General features: G+C 38.0%; 2 protein-coding genes across 2 annotated transcripts in view; one reads left to right on the forward strand and one right to left on the reverse strand.

Moving 5' to 3' along the window:
- Positions 1-4,269, reverse strand: part of TBCK (TBC1 domain containing kinase) — an 88,788-nt gene extending 84,519 nt beyond the window's left edge. Inside the window, exons 1-3 of the mRNA XM_058803576.1 lie at positions 4,249-4,269; positions 3,008-3,173; positions 302-532 (exon numbers count right to left, since the gene is read on the reverse strand). Coding sequence (XP_058659559.1) covers positions 302-494 — 193 coding nt within the window. The 5' untranslated portion in view covers positions 495-532; positions 3,008-3,173; positions 4,249-4,269. The remainder of the gene's footprint in view (positions 1-301; positions 533-3,007; positions 3,174-4,248) is intronic.
- A 302-nt stretch (positions 4,270-4,571) lies between these two features.
- Positions 4,572-21,701, forward strand: part of AIMP1 (aminoacyl tRNA synthetase complex interacting multifunctional protein 1) — a 31,310-nt gene continuing 14,180 nt past the window's right edge. The window contains exons 1-3 of the mRNA XM_058803651.1: positions 4,572-4,611; positions 20,117-20,250; positions 20,996-21,109. Coding sequence (XP_058659634.1) covers positions 4,610-4,611; positions 20,117-20,250; positions 20,996-21,109 — 250 coding nt within the window. The 5' untranslated portion in view covers positions 4,572-4,609. The remainder of the gene's footprint in view (positions 4,612-20,116; positions 20,251-20,995; positions 21,110-21,701) is intronic.

The following is a 21,701-nucleotide window of genomic DNA, read 5'->3' on the forward strand; positions in this document are numbered from 1 at the left end:
TGAGCTCAAGAATTTCAGTGAGGTATAAAAAGAAGGAAGTTCTTACCTTTTATCTGTTAGTGTAACCAAAAAGACAGGACAGACAACTAATCTCTCCTTTCAGTCTACAGAGAAGAAGCAAAAGAGCCAATACCACCAATCATAGTAAAGGAATTCAGGAATTTTGACACTGGAAACTGTCACTTGCTGGTGCTATGAAGGCAGTATTCTGCTCAGTCACCTTAAAATATATTGTCACCAAAAAAACCCCAACCCCAAATTGTAATCATACAAAAAACTTGCTCGTTAAACAGATACTCACCATGTTTACCTCTGGTAATGTCAACGTACTGGCAAAGTCTGGGATGGGTGATTGTTTTCAGGATTTGAAATCTGCCCAGAATTTTTATGGAGTTAGGTGTTAGAGGGAGGCCATTACTTCCACAGACATCATGTGGCAGAGCTGAGGCAAAGAAGGTGGAGGCACCCATCACAGTGTCCTTCAAAGGAAACATCTTTCTCAATCTTAAGCCCTTCAGAGCAATTTGTGTTCCTTCAACAGAGAACACAGAGTAAAAATTTATTAGCAAAAGACACAGACTCAGGTTACTAGTTGTTTACAAAATAATGTAATTTAGATCTTTTTTACCCCCTCAGGAAGTCACACAGGAGAAACAGAAAACTTTAAAATATGGTGTCTCAAAATTTTTCTTTCTCTAAAAAAACAATCTTGTTCAAAGCAAAAAATTCCCAATAAAAAATACCAGATTTATTTGTGAATCCCAACTGACAGCAACTCCATACAGGTTGCACAAAAATCCTTATATACTAAACATATTTACTAGGTCTATGCAAATGGATCTTAGGAAAGATACCTTCTGTTTTAACTAATACAGTCCAACTAAGGATAAAAAGCAAACATAAAGATTGATCTCATTTGTGGGTTTTTTCCCCTGAAGAAACACAAGCATGAGATATGTACTTTTACATTCTAATAAATATCAAAATAAATAGTATTGAATATAAATGTGTAGTGTTAAGGAATCAAACCTAAAAAAAGCAAGGAAAATCCAAAACAGCTTTGACCACTGGAATATTTATATTAGTATTTGTATTAAAAGTCTTATTTATAAAGATACAATACTTTCATATCTCATGAATATTTCATAATTTTTTGCAGATGATTTATTTTAGGATGTGAACAATGCACATTACAGTCAGATTTTTCCACTGGAAAGACATCAATTGGACAGAGTGCAAGCACAAAGATTTACTGGCATGCAGCAGGTTCCAATTGGAAACCCATAAGTGTGTATTTATAAGAACCCCCATTCCTGTAAAAACATCTGCCAAAGAAACTACTCAACATCACAAAGAAAATATATATTAAACACTTAGAAAAAATAGCTTAGTTTACAGATTCAATTACAATCTTGATTGGCACAATGATCCTCTAATGCTTGCTCTAAAATAGAAGAAAAGGAAGTTATTATGATTAGAGTGGAGGGGAGGGGGAGTAAGATGGTCTAGCAGCAAGATGCCTCATGTCTCAAAGAAGGTAAATATGTAGTGTACAATATATCTATTGAGGTAAAATGTTCTCATTTTTACTGTAGAAAAATACTGTTAGATAATACTTCTCCAATGCACTGTACCTGCATTCAGCTGACACTTAGAAAGGAATTTTAATAAAAAGAATTGTTAAATCACAACAATTTTAACCATTTTAAGTGATTAAACTTTCCTTGCACTTCAGATCACTTGGCTTACAAGGAGGAATTACAACACCTGGAATTTGTTCAAGTAGGCAACTGCACACTCATCACTTGTTCCCTTTGGTTGGGAACCAGACAGGCAAAAAGCAAGACCTGAGCATGAGATAAGCAAACAACCCTTCCTGTCACCCACCAAAAGGAATCAATGAAGAATTTTAACAGGTATGGAATAAATTCTCCTCCTACAGAGTTAATTACAGGGAATGCATGAAAGCAACGAAAAAGGTTTTCCAAGATATCAGTTGCTAGTTCTGTCAATTGTTACCCTCACAATCAAACTGATCTTTCCTTAATTCTCAACTTACACAAATTCCAGAGACTGAGTTGAAAAATAAAATGAGTAACCCCAAACTTAAGCCTTCCACCACCTTTAGAAAGGGACACATATTACAGTTTAAATGAAAGGGGGTTTTTAACAAATTTAGTCTCAACACTTCTCTAGTAACTTACTGACATTTCTAAATTCAAAAAGAATGGTTATAGATATTTTAAAAGTTCATCTAAAAAAAGCTTTTCTCTGACTATTTTTAAATTGAGGGGGTTTGTTTGTTTGTTTTTGGTTTCTTTTTTCACTTCACATCAAAGTCTGGCAGAACTAAAAACACAGGAAAGTGCTACACATTGTCCCTACTGGATTGTACACAATTCTACAGCTCCAACTCACTTTTACTGTATAGAAAAGACACATACTGCATTAATTTTATGATTTGAAGGAATTAATTATATCCTGCAGAACCTCTTTGAAATAAAAACCGGAAGAGAAGAAGAAAGGTTTGTTATTCTAAACTGACACCAGAACCAGTTAATTCAAATTCAATTTTGGGGTTGAATTTTGGAAATTCAATTCTGATAATCCAAAACAGCAAGGATGGAAGAGGAAGTGAAGACTTGTCTTATTAATGTCATATAAAATTACTGAGTCACTGTTTCCAAAGCACCATTTATTCCATGTATGAGAGACAGTCAGTCACATCTGTGAACCATGCCTGGCATAAAGATGAGAAGTCCAGGAGTGGATTTGTTGCATCCCACCTCTGAACAACCTTCCCCAGCTCCCTACCTTCATCCAAATCCTCCTTAGAAACCTTCATAGTACACAAAAGCACTCACCAACATTCTCAGCAAAATCAGGAAAAAAAAAGACCTTTAGAAATTCCTGTTCAATATTCAGATTAGCACTATTCTAAAAATTTTGCAGTAGGTATCGTTTTGATGTTCAAAAATGAGAAATAAAATACAAAGTGGAACTTCACCTATCGAGCAATTTATTTGCTCCTCCAAATATCTATTGCTCTCAGAGAAAAGTGTTTTTTCTTCAGAAGTCAGGCTTTTCTAGAACCATCATTTCCAACTTCTCCACTGCATGTCCACTTCTTCAGTGCTTAGGTGATTGACTTAAGGGACACTAAGAACGCTGCCCTTAGGGAAAAAAAAGTCACAACATAATAAATTGATTCTCAGAAGCAAATATTGCACATACAAAGAGACCAACCTGAATGAGTCCTTCCAGTGAAACACACCTATAAATTCCTAAATCATCCACATACAGAAATCATGGTAAACAGCCCCATTAGGAACTTGAAATGCCTGCTGACCGAAATGCCTCCTGAGTACTCAGGTGTAAATATTCCTTACCTTATGAAGGCAGCTTTTCTGAGTTAAAATATAATTATACTGATATTAAATAATTTTTAAAGCAATTGAGAGCAATTTCAGGAGAGCGGGTACCCTAAACGTCCTATACTTAACACTTTTCCATGAAATCATGGTGTGCTAAACAAAGTGGGCCATTTCACAGGAAGAAATTATTCCACAGAATAACTCTGCTTTTAAGTCTTAAAATACTCCTACTACCACTACAAGATATTATTAATTTGATATTATTATTGTTAATATTATTATATTATTAATATAAGAAATATCATTAATTTGATATTTTTATTATAAAATTAATAAATATTATTAATTTTATAAAATAACTGAAATAGAATATACAACTCTAACTAGTGTCGCTACTTCACAAAAAAACCTGAAACTGAGTGATTTCACAAAGTTTATTAAAATGCAGAACAGATATTGAAGAAAACTCGAATTCTGCTACATCAGTATCATAATGAAAACCTACAATCGGGTTTGCCACCGCTTGATTTATCCGACACACACGGATTCAGGAACTAAACCTGGCACAGAGAAATGGCTTTTAGCCGGTTCTCTAAAGGACTCAGAGAAATGCTGGGGACCCTGATCCCCCCTGCGCTGCTACACCGGGGCAGAGACCCCTGGGGAAGGGGAGGGGACGGGGATGGGAAAGGGGAAGGAGAAAGGGGATGGGCAAGGGGAGAGGGATGGGAACAGGGACTGGGACGAGGAGAGGGACAGGAGAAGGGGAAGGGGATGAGGATGGAGGGACGGGACAGGTAGCGGGACCGGCGAAGGAGCGGAGGGAGGAAGGCGAAGGAGCGGTACAGAGGGAAGGCAGAGGCTCCGGTGGTACCTGCGCCAGCGCCGCCGCCCCCGGCCCGCCCCCAGTGATGTCACTGCTCCCCGCCACCCGCTCTCTGTAGGGCCGTAGGGGCGATCCTCACAGTGCCTGAGCTTCCTTTTTTTCCCAACAAGAAACCCAACACAAACAAAACAAAACAAAATAAAAGAGAGAAAGTTTAACACCCTTTCCCCTGTGTGTGTGCGTGCTCTGCCAGTGCTCTGGAACGACGCGCTGGGCGCCTAACCCCTGCGCGTGCTGGGGGAGCGAGGCGCTCTCGGGCGCCTGCTTGCAAACGTCAGGCGCTCGCTGGGGCAGCCCTGCGAGCGGGTCCTTCTTGCCCGTGCGGGCGGCGGCGGCGGCTCCTCGGTTCATGTGAGTGTCCCGGCGGCTCCGCGGCTCGGCCGGGCGGGCTCGGCCCGCACCGCACCCTCGGTGCCCGCTCCGCGCTCCGCTGGCCACGGAGGAAACGGCGTTATGGGTGCCCCGGGGCTGCCCCGCGGGCCGGGCCCGGCCGGGCCGAGCTCTCTGGGGTGGGGGGGTGAGAGGGAGCCAGGCGGGGCCCCGGTAATTTTCTGCTGCCAATTTGCTGCGAGCCGCCGGCGCGGCGCGGGTGGGAGCCCCGTGGGACACCCACCCCGGGGTCGAAGGGAGGCCGCCCTCGTGGGGGAGTATCCGAGTATCGGGATCGGAGCGGGAGCCGCAGGAAGCGGCGGCACGGTCGTGGTTCAGTTCATGCCAGGGGTTTTATCCCGAGCGCTCGGGCTGTAGGGCGGCGTGGCAAATTCACATCTTTGCGTGGGGACACGGCCGTGCGTGGAGCGGCTCGTCTCAAAGCCGTTCGTTTCAAAGCCGTTCGTCTCCAAACGGTTCTGGTCCTTCACTCAGTGCTGTCGCTGGAATGAGCGCTTGGAAGCGGCGTAGGCTGGCGGGCTGTGCGAGGAGATGCTGTGTTAGCCTGGAAAGTGCACGCACGGGAATATCCACTGACGTTTGCTTATTGCTAAAGGAAACGTAAATGCTGCCTCACTTTTGAGTAATTATATAAGTGCCGTTATGCTCTGGCATAGCCTTGAGTGAGGGGCAGTGTAACGCAGTATGTGGTCAATCCTCAGCAGAGGTACAAGGTTTGACATACAGCACGTGTTCTGTGCAGGGATGTGTGCATTGGTCCGACAGCCATGAGGTTGTGGTTATATTGCCAGTGCACAGCCCCCGGCATATGGCTCCGCTCCTGAAGCACTGTATATATTGGGTATCTATCAGTATTAAATCAGTATATATCAGTACTGTATGTATCAGACAGTGCTGTACCTCATCAATAAGTGGTTTTGAGCTGGGTTTGGCAGCTGGCAAAATAAAGGCAATGCTACTGCAAACTGAGTAATGCTTGCATTTCTTGCTCTCTCTGTTTCTTTAACTCAGAGATTTTTCTTTTCTTTTAAGTGAAGTCATTGGTTTTCACAAATAGTTCTGGGATTTAGAACTAATCTCAGTTCTGAATAACTCAGATTAATAACTGAATAACGCAGTAATCTAAGTAGATTGCTTACATGAAATCTGCAGTAAGGTGAGGCAGTAGGGATTAAATACAGCCTCCCAGTTTTGTATGTCCTTACCATTCACTTGTTATATTATCCTCCAGTTATGTTTAAATTTTATTACACCCTGTTGGAAAGGCCCAAATTCAATAAAATTAGGCAAAACAAAAGTCTGAAACCTGAGTTTTTAATACTGGATGTTGCTAAAAGGTATAAGGCCTTAGAAATGGCTAACAGAAAGAACTTTGGCAAATGGTTGGTAAAGTGGGGGTTTTAGTATTTTTTTTTTTTTACTTTTTTTTACTTTATTTTTGCGGGGGGGCAGTGTTGTATGTTTTTAGGTAGCCTCAAGGGTCATTGCTTATCAATACAGCTTCATCATAATGTGTTCTCTCCACTCTGTCACTCCTTTAAAATATATTCCTGTTGCAGTCATTTTGACTTACGAGAAGATTATGCAATATATTTGTGAATTACTTTGATATTTTAGCAGCACTCTCAGGTCCAAGATGTTGAAGGCAGAAATTATTCTTAAAACTAGTTTCAGCAAGTTTGTGCTCTAGTATGTCTCCTTCCTGCTACTTTCCATACATTGCTCTAGATATCTTTTGTTTATTTTACACTTTTGAATGTAAAGAGGGAAGGAAACAACACTTCATTCTCTAGACTGAAAGCAGTGGTTTGTGTGAAGAAAACAGTGTCCAATGAAAAAGGATATTAGCTAAAAAAATTTGTGCAAATCTTAAAATAGTCCGTCAGATTGGAATAATAGGACTCAAACTGCCTAGAGCCTTGAAGACTTGATACTTCTGATAATGAAGCACATTTGAGTGGGAAAACAATCTGAAAAATAAGTTTAATGCAGAAAGGTATGATGATATAGCCTTCATATTGTTGTAACTCTAATTTAGTATGAATTTACTAGGGGCAAGTTAGCCTAGGGTTTCTTTATTGAAGGAGGGCTAAACAGTCTGTGGATTTTTCTTAATCCTCTCAGTTTGTCAGCTTCTCTGCCCTTTCCCCATTAAAGTGGAATAAATAATTTTATGGATGTTGTGTTACTCTGACAAAGCTTGATATCAGACTGAAGGGTGGATCTTGAATTGGCAAGAAAAAACACATACTGAGATGCCAAATAGGAGGTAAATGTTATCCCAGACCTATCTAGACCGAGAATGAAAGGAGATTGAGTTCTTGTGTGTCTACAAATCCCACATACCTTACAAGTTCCCATGAACATACTTGGGAAATACCTATATAATAAAAATGATGTAAAACAGTTGTCCTTAGAAGGATTGGTCAGGTGTGCAGAAAGACAAATCTGGTATTGACCATAATATTTTTGAACTTGCCTGATTATGATCTGATTGCTTTATGTCACAGCTATTCATTCATGTTTGTCTCTTCTAAGGGAGTGTTACCTAAAACCTAAAGAAGGTCAAATGCTAGCCAACACAGACAAAAGTGAGGAGTCAGCGCAGAGGGCAGCTGGTAGGAGCATCAGATGTGAGCAGAGCAAACAGCATCTCTTCCTTCTGGCAGTGGTGTGAGCTGTGTGGTGTCAGTGCAGCAGAGACGCCCAGAAACCCGGGTGTTGTCCTGAGCAGTTACCTGTTCTCACCTTCACCAAGAAACACGTCTGCTGTTCTATATATTGTCATGCTGGGGGTGAGGGGAAGTCAATGTTTATAGTTTTCATTTCCATGGTTACATTAGTATTAAACAGCAGGGGGAGGGAAAAGGTCTCCAATGGCTTTTTTTCCTCCAGTGCAATGGAAGCCGTCCTTATAACTTAATATGGTTTTGAAAAGGTTTGGATACTTCTCAAAGCGGCCTTCTGATGTCTTTTTTGTATTAATGTTTTGTAATATTGAAATTTGTATTTCTCTGTGCTTGGGGAAAAGTGCTTTCTTTTAAAAAAAAATCCTTTAAGGAAAATCTTGAAGTGAGTGCAGATCAGTAAGTCATCAGTTGAACAATTTTTTCTCATGGAGGACAAAAAAATGCAGTGCTGTCTGCATTATAATGTTAGAGGTCATTTTATTCAGAGTGAGTGTAAATTTAATAAATTGGTATTTTACTTCGCACGTGGTTTCTTTATCCTGGTTTCACACTTAACAAATCTTTCATGTCTATTATTTTGGCTCAAATAAACACACTTGAATATGTGGACATATCACAGAAGGGCAGGTTTCTATTGCATGGTTTTTTAAGTTAAATAAAACACAGGCATGTAAAAGACAGAAATGTGATTGGGTTTGTAATACTGGGTGTAACAAAAGGACCTTAGCAGAAGAGGAGCAAAAGATCTTCTCATCTACTGTAACTTAATCACTTCTGACAGATGTTTGCCTGGCCTGTTTTTAAAACCTTCCAGTGATGGATATTGCACAGCCTCCAAAGGCAGCCTGTTCAGTCTATTACTCTTACTTGAAAGTTTTCCAAAACTTAAATCTTGCTTTCTTTTTCATGTCTGCATCAGACCTGGTGAACAGTTTAGTCCCATTCTCGTACCAACTTGCTTTGTCTTTGAAGAACAAGACCAGGTCTCCCATTTATCTTCTCTTCTGTAGACTAAACAACTGCACTTCTTTCAAGCTTTTTGATCTTCTTTGAAGTGTCTTGAAAAAGTTGAGAGACAGGAAAGGGGAATCTGAACAAAGGCAAATCTCTGTGCCAGTTGTAGGGGGTCTTGAGTATGTATGAGTTCAATGTGAGTATTGCTTGGGCAGCCTCTTGAGCAGCTGAGGCAGTTTACCTATGAAAAATTGTGGCTGGTCAGGCCTTTCCTGACTTGCTTCTCCCTTATTCCATCCTATGGCACTCAGACTTGAGTTCTAGAGAAATTAGAAGTTTGAACTTTTTTTTTCTTTAAACTGGAGCAGACAGGTGTGGCAGGGTAATAGACTCCCAGGTGAGGATTTGTTCTGTGTAGTTTTTGTGATGTAGTGTTGTGTTAATTGATTGACTTGTTGGTTGCCTTTATGCCTTTTGGGCCATAGAGTTTTCTAATGGTAAAGTCCACTACAAGTGAAGTCCACTGCAAGCATGTATTTTCCTCCTGAAAATACAGCCCCTGTGGTTACAGTCAGTTGAAAAGATTTGATAGATGAAACAAGAGAAAGTGATTTTTTGAGCATAATAAAAATGTGCTAGTTTGCTTGGGTAGCATGATGGCTCCAAATGTGTTGAGATTGTCACCATGTCCATTTGAGTATTCCTAAACTTTCCAAACATCTGTGTTTACATTTAAATAGGAAAAGTTTCTTGCCTGAGTATGCTCTGTGCTTCTAGCAAATGCTTTTAAGTTCAGTAGTGTTAGAAATTTCTGGGCAGTTATAAGTGGTTTTAGGCATGGCAATTGCTGTCAGTCTCGATTACAAAGTTCAGTGTGCCAGATTGCTGTTCTTTCTAGGAAACAGTTGCTTATGATGCAAATCTCTGGGCAGCCTCAACCAGTGCCTCACCACTCTCAGTTCTTAGGTTCTTATGTCACTTAATATAAATTAACAGCCTAGAAACTGTTCTTTGACTTCCAGAACTGCAGAGAGGGAAGATTAAACTAGCATTCCTATTAGAAAGCAACATGTACTGTATTTAATCATCATCTGCTAAGCACAATTCATGTAGAACTCATTCTTTCCTCAGAATTCTTAAACGCTGACAGAGATTCTATTCAGGATTAGGAGAAAATTGAATTCCTTGCAGCTGGTAATGCATTAAATATCATCAAAAATTGCCTCAAGTTAGCACATGTATTCTTGAGGTCATTTACTTCAATCTTTTGGCATAAAACTGCCTATTATGAAAACTTCTATTTCCATTTCCTTCTCATCAGGAGCTTTTCCAGCATAGCTGAGTATGAATTAATAGTGTAAAGCTTAGTTTGTGACTTCAGGACCCTCTCTCAGAAACTATCCATGGCTATTGGATCTGATTTCTATCCCAGAGTGTTTCTCAGTTACAGTTTAATATACAGCTTTGTAGTGGCATCTTGTTTCAGACTGTCAGGATAAGTGGCCAGATCATTTCAGCAGCTCATTTGTCGGGGGTGGCTGGGGACTGCTGTTCCCCCAGGAGTGCAGGAGCTGGTGCGTGGCATGCGAGAGGCATTGCATTTGGCTTGCTGGCAGCTGCTCTGGAGGCAAGGCCCTGAGTTCACCTCTGTGAGCACATCTGCTAGTCCTACTGTAAGGTTTGAAACCTTCTGTGTCAAGGGCTCTCATAATTGGTAACAGTCACACACTGAGGAAGTCGCTGTTGCCAGCTAGGACATGACACTGAATCGCACCCCTGGGAAATTAATCCTTTCTTAGGGGTTCAGTTACCCCTGCTGCATCCCAGTGGGTAAGTAATTTCACATCCAAATGACCTTCTATAAAATAATGCTCATGATAAGACCTAGGCACACACAGGTCTTTTCTTTTCCTTTGCAATTTATTGAAAACTTACCTGCAAATTATCACTTTTGAAGACGTTAAACCAACATATGTCAATTGAAAATAATTGCTTAAAAATTATTGGATTTTTAATAGAAGAATTTGGAGCACAGCAAAATTAGAATTTAGCTAACTTAAAACTTCTTTTGTTTCTATAGTTTGAATCCATAAATGAAAAATGGCTATTCCCCAAAAGCTGCTTGGAGGATTCTTCTGTCAGAGACTATCAGTCTTAATAGCTGACATCAGCCCTCTCAACATCCAAGATGAGTGCACAGGGAGTTTGTTTGCTTTTGTGAATTTTTATTTCCCGCTGCACTGATCAGCATTAAAAGAGGAGAAATAATTTTCATCCTGGAAGTTTTAAAAGCTGTGAACCCCAAGTGCTTCTCAGTGCATACAACTACAAAGACCTGGTAGATACTGCTGGAACGTGGTTTTGAAGTGACATGAAACTGCTTCTGGCTGCTGAGGATTACTTGTCAACCCAATTTAGTTACAAAAGTTCATTTAGACTTTTCATTCCACTGCTGAACAAATTATTTTCTCTGCACAGGGTTAGTTAGTGTCTTTATAGGTTTTCATTAAAATATCATCCTATTATGTGAGTGAATTCAGCATTGGAAAGTACAATTATTTGTGTTGTGTGGGTTTGTTTTTTTTCTTTTTGTGTATATAAGGTGCTGCAGCTGCAGGCTCCAAGTTCATCAAGGACTGCTCTTACCCTGAAAATTTTGTTTGACAGCTTTGTTGCTCCCCATTAAAAGATGTTTGCCATTATTCTTGCATTGGTTACATGCAGATGTGCACACAAACATGCACGTTTTCAGTTTTTTGTTCAAGTATTATTTAGCCCATATAAAGAATGCCTCAAGGTTCTGCCTCAGCAGCTGTTAATGTGTCTGAAGTTAGACGACACTGATTCTTTCAAAATACATCTGCATGGGGTCAGCTCAGTGCTTTTGTGAGTAAATAATGGTTATTTTTAACCTGAGCACTTGTTTTAATTGAATGGTTAAATCCTGTTTTCCTTTAGCTGCACTACAAGATACTCCTTTTACATGTAGAAAAGCTGATATTAATGTAAAAGTATTAAATGTCAAGGTTCTTTTTTAACACACTTGTACTATGTAAGATAACTAGCAGCCAGGTTTCAGATATTAAGAGCATTGGGAACTGAAATGTTCCTGTGAACTACCTAACCAATACCATTTATTTTGCAGACATAAAATATATTGTTTAATGGCATTCTTATTCTCAAACTTCAAGTTTCTAAGGAAAAGATATTTTTAAAGTTTCTTCTTAGCAGCTAGGGTTTTTGACAAAAAATACATCTTTGTTCTCAACTGAGACTTCTCTTAGGGAGAGTGTAAACAGCTCTTTGTTTCATTTCCTTTCTGTTACTGCTGTACTTGCTCTAAATTAAGGAAGTAGTGTTAATGTTCGCTTTTTTTAGGATAAAGTTACAGAAATCAGTTAAATGCCTAAGAAGCTGTTCTACTTGGCATCAACAGGTAGATTTCAGCGCAGTTCTGATTCTTCTCTCTGATTTATGAGTAGTTTACTCTGTAGTTACAACAGTAATCTAAAGCTTTCACTTTACTTTCCCAGTAAAACCCTAGAGGGTGAACCACAGTACAGATTCTTTGAGTTCCTGTGACATATGCTGACCTTGCAGACTTGTCCAGATGCAGCTGAGTCCTCTTAAATTTCTGAATTTATAGACATATGTGTGTGTCGGTAATTGTAAAGTTCATCACCTGTCAGGGAAGTTTTATGAGGATACTTTGAGACATGAATAGCAAATGCTTTTTAATATATATATATATTATTTATTTGTATATGCACACATATCTATATATAACCACAAAAAACCCCAACAAAATGAAAGAAAAACGAAATGAACAAAAAACCTTGTCCGTTTTTGATGTAAGGTTTCTGTTCCAAAGACCTGGATGTATTTTGTGTTTGGCAATCGGTGATTACAGTCAAAGAAATGAGGCAGCATGTTGTGGGTGTTGCATTTTTTCCATCATGGGATTTATTGTGGGAATTTCTTGTGCACATGATGATCATTTACTGAAAGATTTTGAATAGTATTATTAAAATATTAATGCAGTGGGATTTGAAAGATAAACATTGTTGAAAAATACATAAGGCTGTCCAACTGTTTTGGCATATGAGCTGCTACTTAAGCTGCAGCCTGCACTACAAAGCACAGCCAGATGAATCTCCAGGGCACTTGCAGGGACCTGGCAGATGCAGTGGGTGTGGAACCTGCTGAGACTTCAGTCGAGTGGTTCAAAGCAGTTGCTTTCCTTGAGCTGTGTAGTGAGCCATCCTTGGCTGCTCAATTACCGGGCAGACTGCTCAGGTTAATAAATTAAGGTGTAAATTTTGTTACAGACCACATCCAAATGCTTGACTGCTGTCTTAACCTGGGCAGAACTCCTTAAGGGTGATCATGTCTCTGCTTTGTTTAGTCCTTGGAGTATCTCCTCAGAGGTGGGAAAGAACACAAAGTTGATTCAGGATTGGGCTGAGGCAAGCATTAGGAATTTCTCCCTGAACTGACATTTAGCACAGGTTTACATCAGGAATGTGAATAAAGCTGAAAGTACTGTTAACCTCTTGAGTGTTGCAGCTGTAGTGTGTCACGGTATGATGCAGTTAATTAATACAATGTGGCATCTACTAAAGTCTTTACATAGAAATGGAATGAAAATTACTTTTACTCCTCACTCTTGAGTTTCTAATGAGCTCTACCATATCAATCCCAGACATCAATTTCAATGCAAATTAGGCCAGTCAATTTCATTCATTATATGTTGTAATATATGCCTTACTTCCTCATTCATTGCTTCTCATAGATCTGATTTTTGCCTGTCTCATTAATGCTATGACTTACAAGTAACTTCAGTGCATCATTCCCTTTCAAGGCAGACTTGTTTTCACATTTAAAAATAGTCATTACTAAGTAACTTCTGTTGTCTCAAAATTGGTACCAGTGGATGGGCCTTTTGTGTGATGTTCCATCATATGTTTAAAAAATCTCTTTCATGCTGCAGTGTTTTTCAATATGAAAAAGTTCAGTTTTCTGTGTTTTTACTATTTACAGCCCTTTAAAATTGGGAGGGGTAGGCTCTTAGGACTACTAAAAGGACCTGTCTGCAGCTGGGATTGAGCCTGATTTATCTGGCAGCCAGAAGGGTTGGACTGTAGTCTCCAGAGCTAGCAAGTCATTCCACAGAGCTAACATTCCTACTTGGATGGACAGTATTAGACATTTTGGTGTTTGAAAATCTGCAAAGCAATTATTCTGACTTTCTCAGTGCCAAAGATGTGAGTTGAAATAACATACAGCAAAAATGTGCAGCTTTGCCTACTAATTTGTTACTTGGCAAATTCCTTTCAATACTGGCCACAGAAACTTATAGACAGGGAATGCATAATTAATTGTATTTAAGAGCTAAATGAAAAAAAACTCCAACGAACCAGGTTGTTTGACTGTTTAAAGCCCCAGTTACAGCAATCGCACTCTGGGAGAAAGGATGACAAGGTCTGATGCCTTTCTGCAATTTTGAATCTTTAAAGCTGTGCTGATGTATTTTGTAACACCCTCTTAATATTTTAGGCTGTAACTTCATTTTGTTCATATTCAAAAGACCATTCCTTTTTTAGAAAAATAGAATTTTTCTAATAAAATTTAGGAAAAAAAAGGTTTTTAGAAAAATACCAGGGTATTAGTTAGAAATTCATTTCATCTTTTGTAGTACCCATATCTCTAGTACCTGGCAGGGAACTGCTGGTCTAGTACTGCAAGTCAAAAATCAGGTTCCATGTTGATTAATTTGATAATTTCTAGGTCTCAACGTTTTATACTGCAATCTAACAGTACTGCTCAAATGTTGGAAAAAAACCCCAAAACCAGACCAGTTGTGGAGTTGTGGTTTGGGTTTGGGGTTAGGAGTTTTGTTTTGTTGATTTATTTCTTGACTTTAAAATTTTTTGTGGGTTGTTTTTGTTTCTTTTGGGAGTGATTTTTGTTTGTATGTTTTCTGGGCGTCTTTTTTTTTGTTTGGCTGTTTTTTGTTTTGTTTATTGTTGTTTTTTTTAAATTTTGCTGTTGCTTTTCAAGTGTTTGCCATTGTTCTGCCAAAAAATGTTTTGATAGGTCTCCTTTGCCATATGTGGAGAAGGACCTGGGTGACCATGTACATTTTGAATACTTACACACATTTATTTGATTAAGGCCTTGGATTGTACTTTGAGATGTGTGAACTTTGTGCTATTCAGGAAACATACATTCTTCCCTTACAGTGCTAACAATAAACTTAATTCTGAAAGCGAGTTGAGCTGGTAGTCAAATCTTCACTGATATGTGCATGCCTCAAGTGTGCTTGAAATGGTATTTAAGTGTTAGTGCACTATGTCTTTTTTTTTTGCTCCATTATAACAAGTAAATGATGGGTATGATAGTAATGCAATGCAGAAATACCTAATACTTATAATTCTTTTCTTTCTCAGCATTATATTGGTCGTTATTGATAACTTTGCCTATTTGTATATGGATTTAAAAGGCACATTTTTTTGAAACTGTTTGTGAATTGCTCTATATTTGACTTTTTTTACTGAGGATTTTTTTTTTTTGTAATTGAGGAATTTTTTTTTATTGAGGAATTATATTTTTCCACACATAAAACTGTGGAAAACCTACATTTCCAAGATGTAAATATGATTGTTTTCTGTCTATTAAGGGTGGAATCACATGATCTTTTGGAACTTCATTTCCTGAGAAGGGATATATCTGTATAAGAGCATGATTGTGTTTTACAACATATAACAGGTATAAAGCTAGTGAAATATCAATTTTTTTGTGGTAGTGATGAAACTTACTAAATGTACCTGATTTCCAAAATGTCCTAGCAACAGAACTGTTTAACTGAAAATTTGTAGCAAAGTGTTTCAGGCCATTGCTGCTGATTTACTTTGCATTACTTAGAGTGGAGTTTGAGGATGATCAAGTCAAAACTAAGATTTGATCTCAGAACTAATTAGTTGTAGCTCTCTTGTGTTTTGGCTTGGATTTTTTTATATAGCTTAAACTTTCAGAGATTTGAGAACTAAAAACTGTCTTAAGTTTTTCTTCCAAAAATATGAACTCATCAAATCAGGTATTCTAAATCTTAGCAAAAGGTGCTGACAGCATCAGGCCTAGAATATTTTATCAGAAGTTAGAAGGAACCTTTAAGAAAGAATTGATTTATAAAGTGTGGGTCTCAGTTCTCCAAGATGAGAAAATATGGGATGAGTTACAACAGTTGCCTAGTTGCAGTGATACTTTGGTTCAGCCAAAGAAAACATACTTCTAGTCTGCTTTCTTCTGTTTTGATCTGCTAACTGTTGCTCCTTACCTTGCAGAATAAAACGGTGTGATGTGAGATTCTCAAATCTGGTTCACTGTATCCTCACAGTTCATAGAAGTGCAAAGCACAGGAAAGCAGAGTCTGGCAAACAGCTGGCACATTCTGTTATGTTTATGGGTTTTTGTAAGATTGTGTGCCAGAAAGGACCATACTCAGAAAAGATGCTCAGATAGGAGGCTTTGAAAACACTTCTTGTAGAAACAAAGTGATGGTACTTGGTCTTTTTACAGAGAGTAGCATACTTTGCTATACAAATTGGCCACAATTCATCAAAGGAAGAAAAAGAGTTTAATTTGACATCTCCTTAGGATTTAAGACTAAAAGCTTAGGAAGAGGAATTAAGTATTTTTATATAGCTTAAATTATTGAACTTTAGTTAGCATTGGAGAAATTACCTTTGTGGTGTTGATAACTTTTAGAATGTGCCACTGATTCTGTTTGATTTGAACAGATAATCTCAATTGAAAAGCCAGCATGTCAGATCTTTTTTTTTCCTCTTGTGAGAAAATAAAATCTTAGATCTCGATTGGCACTCATTAACATAGCATAAACATGTGCCTCACAGAAAATGCCACCTGGGCCTTTTTGTTAAAGGTGAATGGAATTAGCTTTGCTCTAGGAATTCTTGATTCCTCCATGGCAAGCACAGAGCAGCAGTGGGTGAGAGCAAAGCTCCATGCAGAGGAGAATGCTGTCCAGGTGTGGTGGGCTGTCAAAGTTTACCCTCTTACTGTGAAGGAATTAACGTGTACAGGGGAGAGGAAGAGAGGAGAAGGAGGCACTTGGTGGTTAAATCTCCTGCAGTTGTAATCTTTTTGTGTTGATATTAGCAAAGCATTGCAAGAAAAAGCTGAGAGCTTCAAAGTACTGAGCTTTTTAAAACTTCCAGCTGGAAAAATGAATGCTCAGAGCTAATTGTTTTAGGCTGTAGCAATCAATTTTTTTCCAGTTTCAGGTGTTGCTTTTTATTTTGCTTGTTTGTTTGTGGTTTTGTTTTGTTTTTTTTTCTGTTTAGTGGTTGCTTTTCCAATAGTGGAAAGTAATTGGTTCTATGTTTGGACTATGGATAGATTCCAAAACTAATTTTTAGAGTTTTAAGTTTTAAATTTTGACATTAATTTTATGGAGATTTTGGCTTTTTCTTTTTTTTTTTTTTTTAACAATCAACAGCATTGAAAAGTACAACCAGATTTACATTTTTAGCCTCTTTTGTGTGTTCAGATTTTGATTCGGATATATTTTAAAGTTGAGGCCAATGTTGATAAAGTATTTGTAAAACATGTTAAAATTTGGGGATAATTTGTACTTATATGAGAGGTCTTGATTTGGTGTAGAGAGTTTGCCACTTTGGGGACACTTTCACACTACTTGTTTTTGAGCAGCAAAGTAAGATAGTGCCTGTTTTCTCCTGCAAGGAAACTGCAGCTACTTAGAAGATGGCATCAGGCAGTGCTTTCAGTTAAAAAAAAAACGTGGGCAACTCTCTTAATCAGCAGGTAGAATGATGAGAAATGAAACAGCTCTCATGTGTTGATGTGCAGTGTAATGAATAGCTGTACAGCTTGAGCCCTTCATTTCAAGATTGAGTTCCACCGAGTGGAGCAAGTGGGTTTTGGAGTGGTCGTGAGTGTCTTGCAAATAACACAGCAGTCCCCAGAGGTCTGAGATAAACCAGTTTCCCTTGGCTAAGCAAGCAGGTAACTTAAGGACTTTTCCAGAAAGTCTGAATGTAAATACACCATACCTGTTTTTCAAAGCAGGGGAAAGGAGCTCATTAGGCACGATTGGATGAAGTGACTTTACTTTCAGTTGCTCTTAGGGACATTTTTTCCTAAGAAGGTCAGAATATATCTGCAGTAAGCTGTGATCTGGTTTTTAAGCTATATTATTTCTGGTTTTCTTTCTAATTTTTAGTTTGTGTATCACCAATAAGGGTTGGTTGTTGTAGGATTTTTTTTTTTGGGTTAGGGTGATAAGATAGCGGAAGGCAAAGAAAATAGAGTAAAGGTGGAAAAAGAAAAAAAGAAAATTGAGTGTAACTTTTGATTGTTGCAGTTCCCATATTTCTAGTGTGTTTTGTGTTCTATAATAAAGGATGGATCTTACTTTTTTTCCTTCATGTGCCCTTTTTGGATACAGTTTTATCACTCTGCTCTATGGGTTCCTGTGCTTGTTTCTGCAGCAGTTCATCTCAGCCTGTTGCCTTTCCATATTAGCATCGGAAATACCTATTCCTTTGTGTTATTGTTACAATACTGGCTTTACAGAAATTTATTTGACAAGTGGGAAAATTTTAATCATGTAACTTCATTTCCAGATCTTCAGTTCATTAGCCAACTTGGCCAAAATCTATAAAATGTACCAGTTCTATTCACTTTGAAGTTTTAGTAGCATTTTTGTTGTTGTTGGAAAGGTTTCCTCTGTTAGTATTGTGTTCCCCTGAGAGAATTTGTAGCTTGCAAGAAATCTTACTGGTATGCAGACTGTAATATCCTAGGCTTTGTATTATGCTGTGTTGTGCCATAATAGTTTTATGTCTGTTTCCATTTGACATCTCAATTAGGAGCTTATTGGAATCACTGGTTTCCTTTTTGAAACTCTCTGTTTTCAGTCTGCCCATGAAAACAAAATTATTTTCTTGTTAGCAGACATTAATTTGAATACAAAAATTAATTTAGTTGTTCTGGAGAGATTTTTCTGCTCTTTGCTCCAGGAGAGTTTCTTTCTTTTAAAAGAAAAATCTGTTGTGGATGAGTGGAAGGTGTGATAGCCATAATACTCTCACATCTTTAAGTGAAACAGTGTGTGTAGAACAGACTTTGTTTGTACTGCATTGCAAAGAAGGCAGGATTTTGGTTCCTGCATCACATTTCAAGATACCCCATGCATCATCTGTCTATTACACCCCTCTCTGGCTTTGTGAATTTTACTCTGGGAACTTTTAAATACACTATGCCTTTTAAATACCCTATTCCAGAATAATTGTAGTTAGTTTTCTGGGGTTTTTACTGTTATTTTTTAAAATTTAAATATATTCCTGTGGACATTTGAGTTATTTATAATGTAAGATCAGATCTAAAACATGTGTCGATTTTTAGAGTGCAGCAGAGACAATATGTTAGCCCTGGCATGAGTGTGATTGTAGCTGTTCACCTTTCAGTTATTCCTAATCTCTTTTTTCTTCAGCGTGACTTTTGTTGCATATCCCAATAGGGAATATTTGTATGTTAAAACCAGATTTAGATCATAGTGTTAAAATAGTCTTGGAATAAAAATAGGAAGTTATCTGCCAATTTGATATGAGAAAAGACATTTCTGTGTTTTGATGAAGTTGAGGAGCCAATACATGTGCCTGGATTGCCATTTTCTTACCAATTCTTTCATTTGTTGCAGTTCATGGACAAATTTACAGGAATTGAATCACCTCACAGGAATTAGATCACCATTGCTTGTAAAGATCTTTTCTTCCCACCTGTAACCAGTTTTCTTGATTTACAGAAGAGGCAGCTGTTAGTACAGATTCTTTTCTCATTTATATACTGAGTGGGAGGGAAAAAGCACTCTCTGCTGCAGATATGAGTGATTGTAACTGTTTTTCATCATTCTGTTGCCATTATTTGAGCTCTTGTGTTTAGACACAAATGTTCCTGAGAAGGAAGGTAGGCCAGATTTGGTAGCTTTCAAAAAATAAAGGCTGTACACAAGGCATAACTACATTCTGGAACATTTGTGAAACATTAGTAAATGGTGAATACCATAAAAGGTTAGACAGCATTTATTTCTGCTCTTTGCTGAACTTTTGTGTTCCCTGCTTCTTTGTTATCTGTGTGCTGGCCCTTCCATTTCAGTGGGTGCAAAATCAAATAGTCAAAATTGGTGCTAAAATAGCTCTGAAGTTTAAACCTCTAATAAAAGTTGTTTTTATCTGAGATAAGTAAAAGTACTTATGAATTATGACTATTAAAACAGTGAAGTCTTAATATATGTACAAGCACAATGTCTGAAGTATTCAGTATATTCTGAATGAATTTATTGGAAACATTTGGAAATTTTTGTGGCATGATTCCATTTTCTTAGTCTCAATAAAATTTGATATACACTTAATTTTTCTTAGTTAAGCCCAGGATACAGTGTTTTCCTGTCCAATCTTTCCCCTTTTATTTCCTTCCACATTCCCCCCCCCCCCCCCCCCCCCGCTGCCCCCCCACCTTTTCCCTGTTTCATGAAGGAAGAACACATTTTCTGCTGGGAAGAAAAATAGCTTTTCTTTCAAAACACTTGAAAGCAGCTATCAAACATCAGATTCTGTTTAACATTGCTTTTTGCTTGGACTTTGCATTAGGAGGTAGGAGCCCAACTTTTCACTTAGCAGATTTCTTTGTTCAGCAACTGATTTGAGAGCTGCTTGACATGGTAAGAGATAATAATGTTATTACTTTAAGAAGTCATTAATTTTAGCCTGTTCTTTGTCTAGGTTTTTATCCCGTTTTTTGGTAAAGATGGCAGCCAACAATGCAGTGCTGAGCAGACTGGAGCAGAAGGGTGCTGAGGCCGATCAAGTTATTGAGTACCTCAAGCAGCAACTTGCCCTGCTCAAGGAAAAAGCCAGTAAGGATTCATCTATCTTATGCTAAACCTATTAACCAGATGGTTAACAGTAAATGCACATAGGAGAAAATGAGAATATTTGGTGTGTCAGCCTTTAAAGCGTTTCAAGTTCTCCAAGATAAACCTTGCAATCGTAGCCCCACTTGAGTGTCATGTGGGCTGTGGGGGTTTTGTTCTCGTTTGGTTTGGGTTTTTTTGAAGCTGCTTATTCTGAAATAGAAGAGGTATGGATGAGGAAGAATTAAAACACAAATTATGGAAATTTGATAGAACATGATTCCATATGAAGAGAGAAAAAGAGTTGGAAAGAATACGAGACTATGCCTTATCCTGAATTTAGTACTGATTTTTCACAACTATGGCATTCTCTCAAGAGTGTCATAGCTTCAATTTTGATATTTTGTATTCAGCTGTATCAGTGAACAAAGATGCTCTCTATTACAAACATCATCAAGGTTTTTCTGTAGGTTTCTCCGAGTTTTTTTCTTGTGATTCTGTTTAGGGGACTGAGAAGATAGTATGTTGAGAGGCAATTTGATTATATAACTATTGTAAAAACGTCTATTTCAACAACAAAGAAAATAATTCCTAAGTATTTCTGATTATATACTCCTTGAAATTTTTCACTTTTGTGCTGTTTGGCTCACCATGTTTCACTTTTCTTTAAAAACATACCTTTGTGTCCATAGTGACGAATGCTAGTTACTGAAACCTGTTGGTTTTTTTTTTAATGTGTCAATTCTAGTCTTGCAAGCATCTCTCCGAGAAGAGAAGAAGCTCCGTGTAGAAAATGCTAAACTGAAGAAAGAAATTGAAGGGTTGAAACAGGAGTTGATTGAGGCTGAAATTCGAAATGGAGGTGGGGAAAAAAAGTGCTACTGTCATACAAATTGATGTAGTTAGCACAAAACTATCTTAATTCTTCTTGAGTTTTATTGTTCTGCATGTGACTCTGTGGTACTTCTTACAAATTCTGGATTTTCCCTGATTCCATGCTTATGAAGAATTACTTGATTCCAACATTTTAATAAGCTGCTGGTCTGACAGATCTATGTACTAAACTTAATCAGACATGGAACTAGTTCTTTGTATTTTTTTGTTCAGTGCCTTGCATAATAGGCCATGAACCTCACTGATGACAATGACTCCTTGTAATTCTGTAGAAGTTGCTACGTGTCTAACTCTTCTTGCTTTAATCTAGCATGACTGGAAAATCACTATGGAAAGATCAAGCCATGGTGCAAAGTACAGATGGTCAGGGACTTACTAGGAAAGCTGTGGTTATGTAAATTTATAAACAATGTGTTCTGAATTTATGATTCTGTGCTTTAGACCAGCCTTCCATTGGACTTACTCTTTCTTCCCACTCTTCTATGTAGTTCTATTCTGTTTATACCATCATTATATACTTCATAGTAAAAAAAAGGAAATAAGAAAAAAACCCCAAAACT

This window comes from Ammospiza caudacuta, chromosome 4, assembly GCF_027887145.1.
Source record: "Ammospiza caudacuta isolate bAmmCau1 chromosome 4, bAmmCau1.pri, whole genome shotgun sequence".
In the NCBI taxonomy this organism is placed as follows: domain Eukaryota; kingdom Metazoa; phylum Chordata; class Aves; order Passeriformes; family Passerellidae; genus Ammospiza; species Ammospiza caudacuta.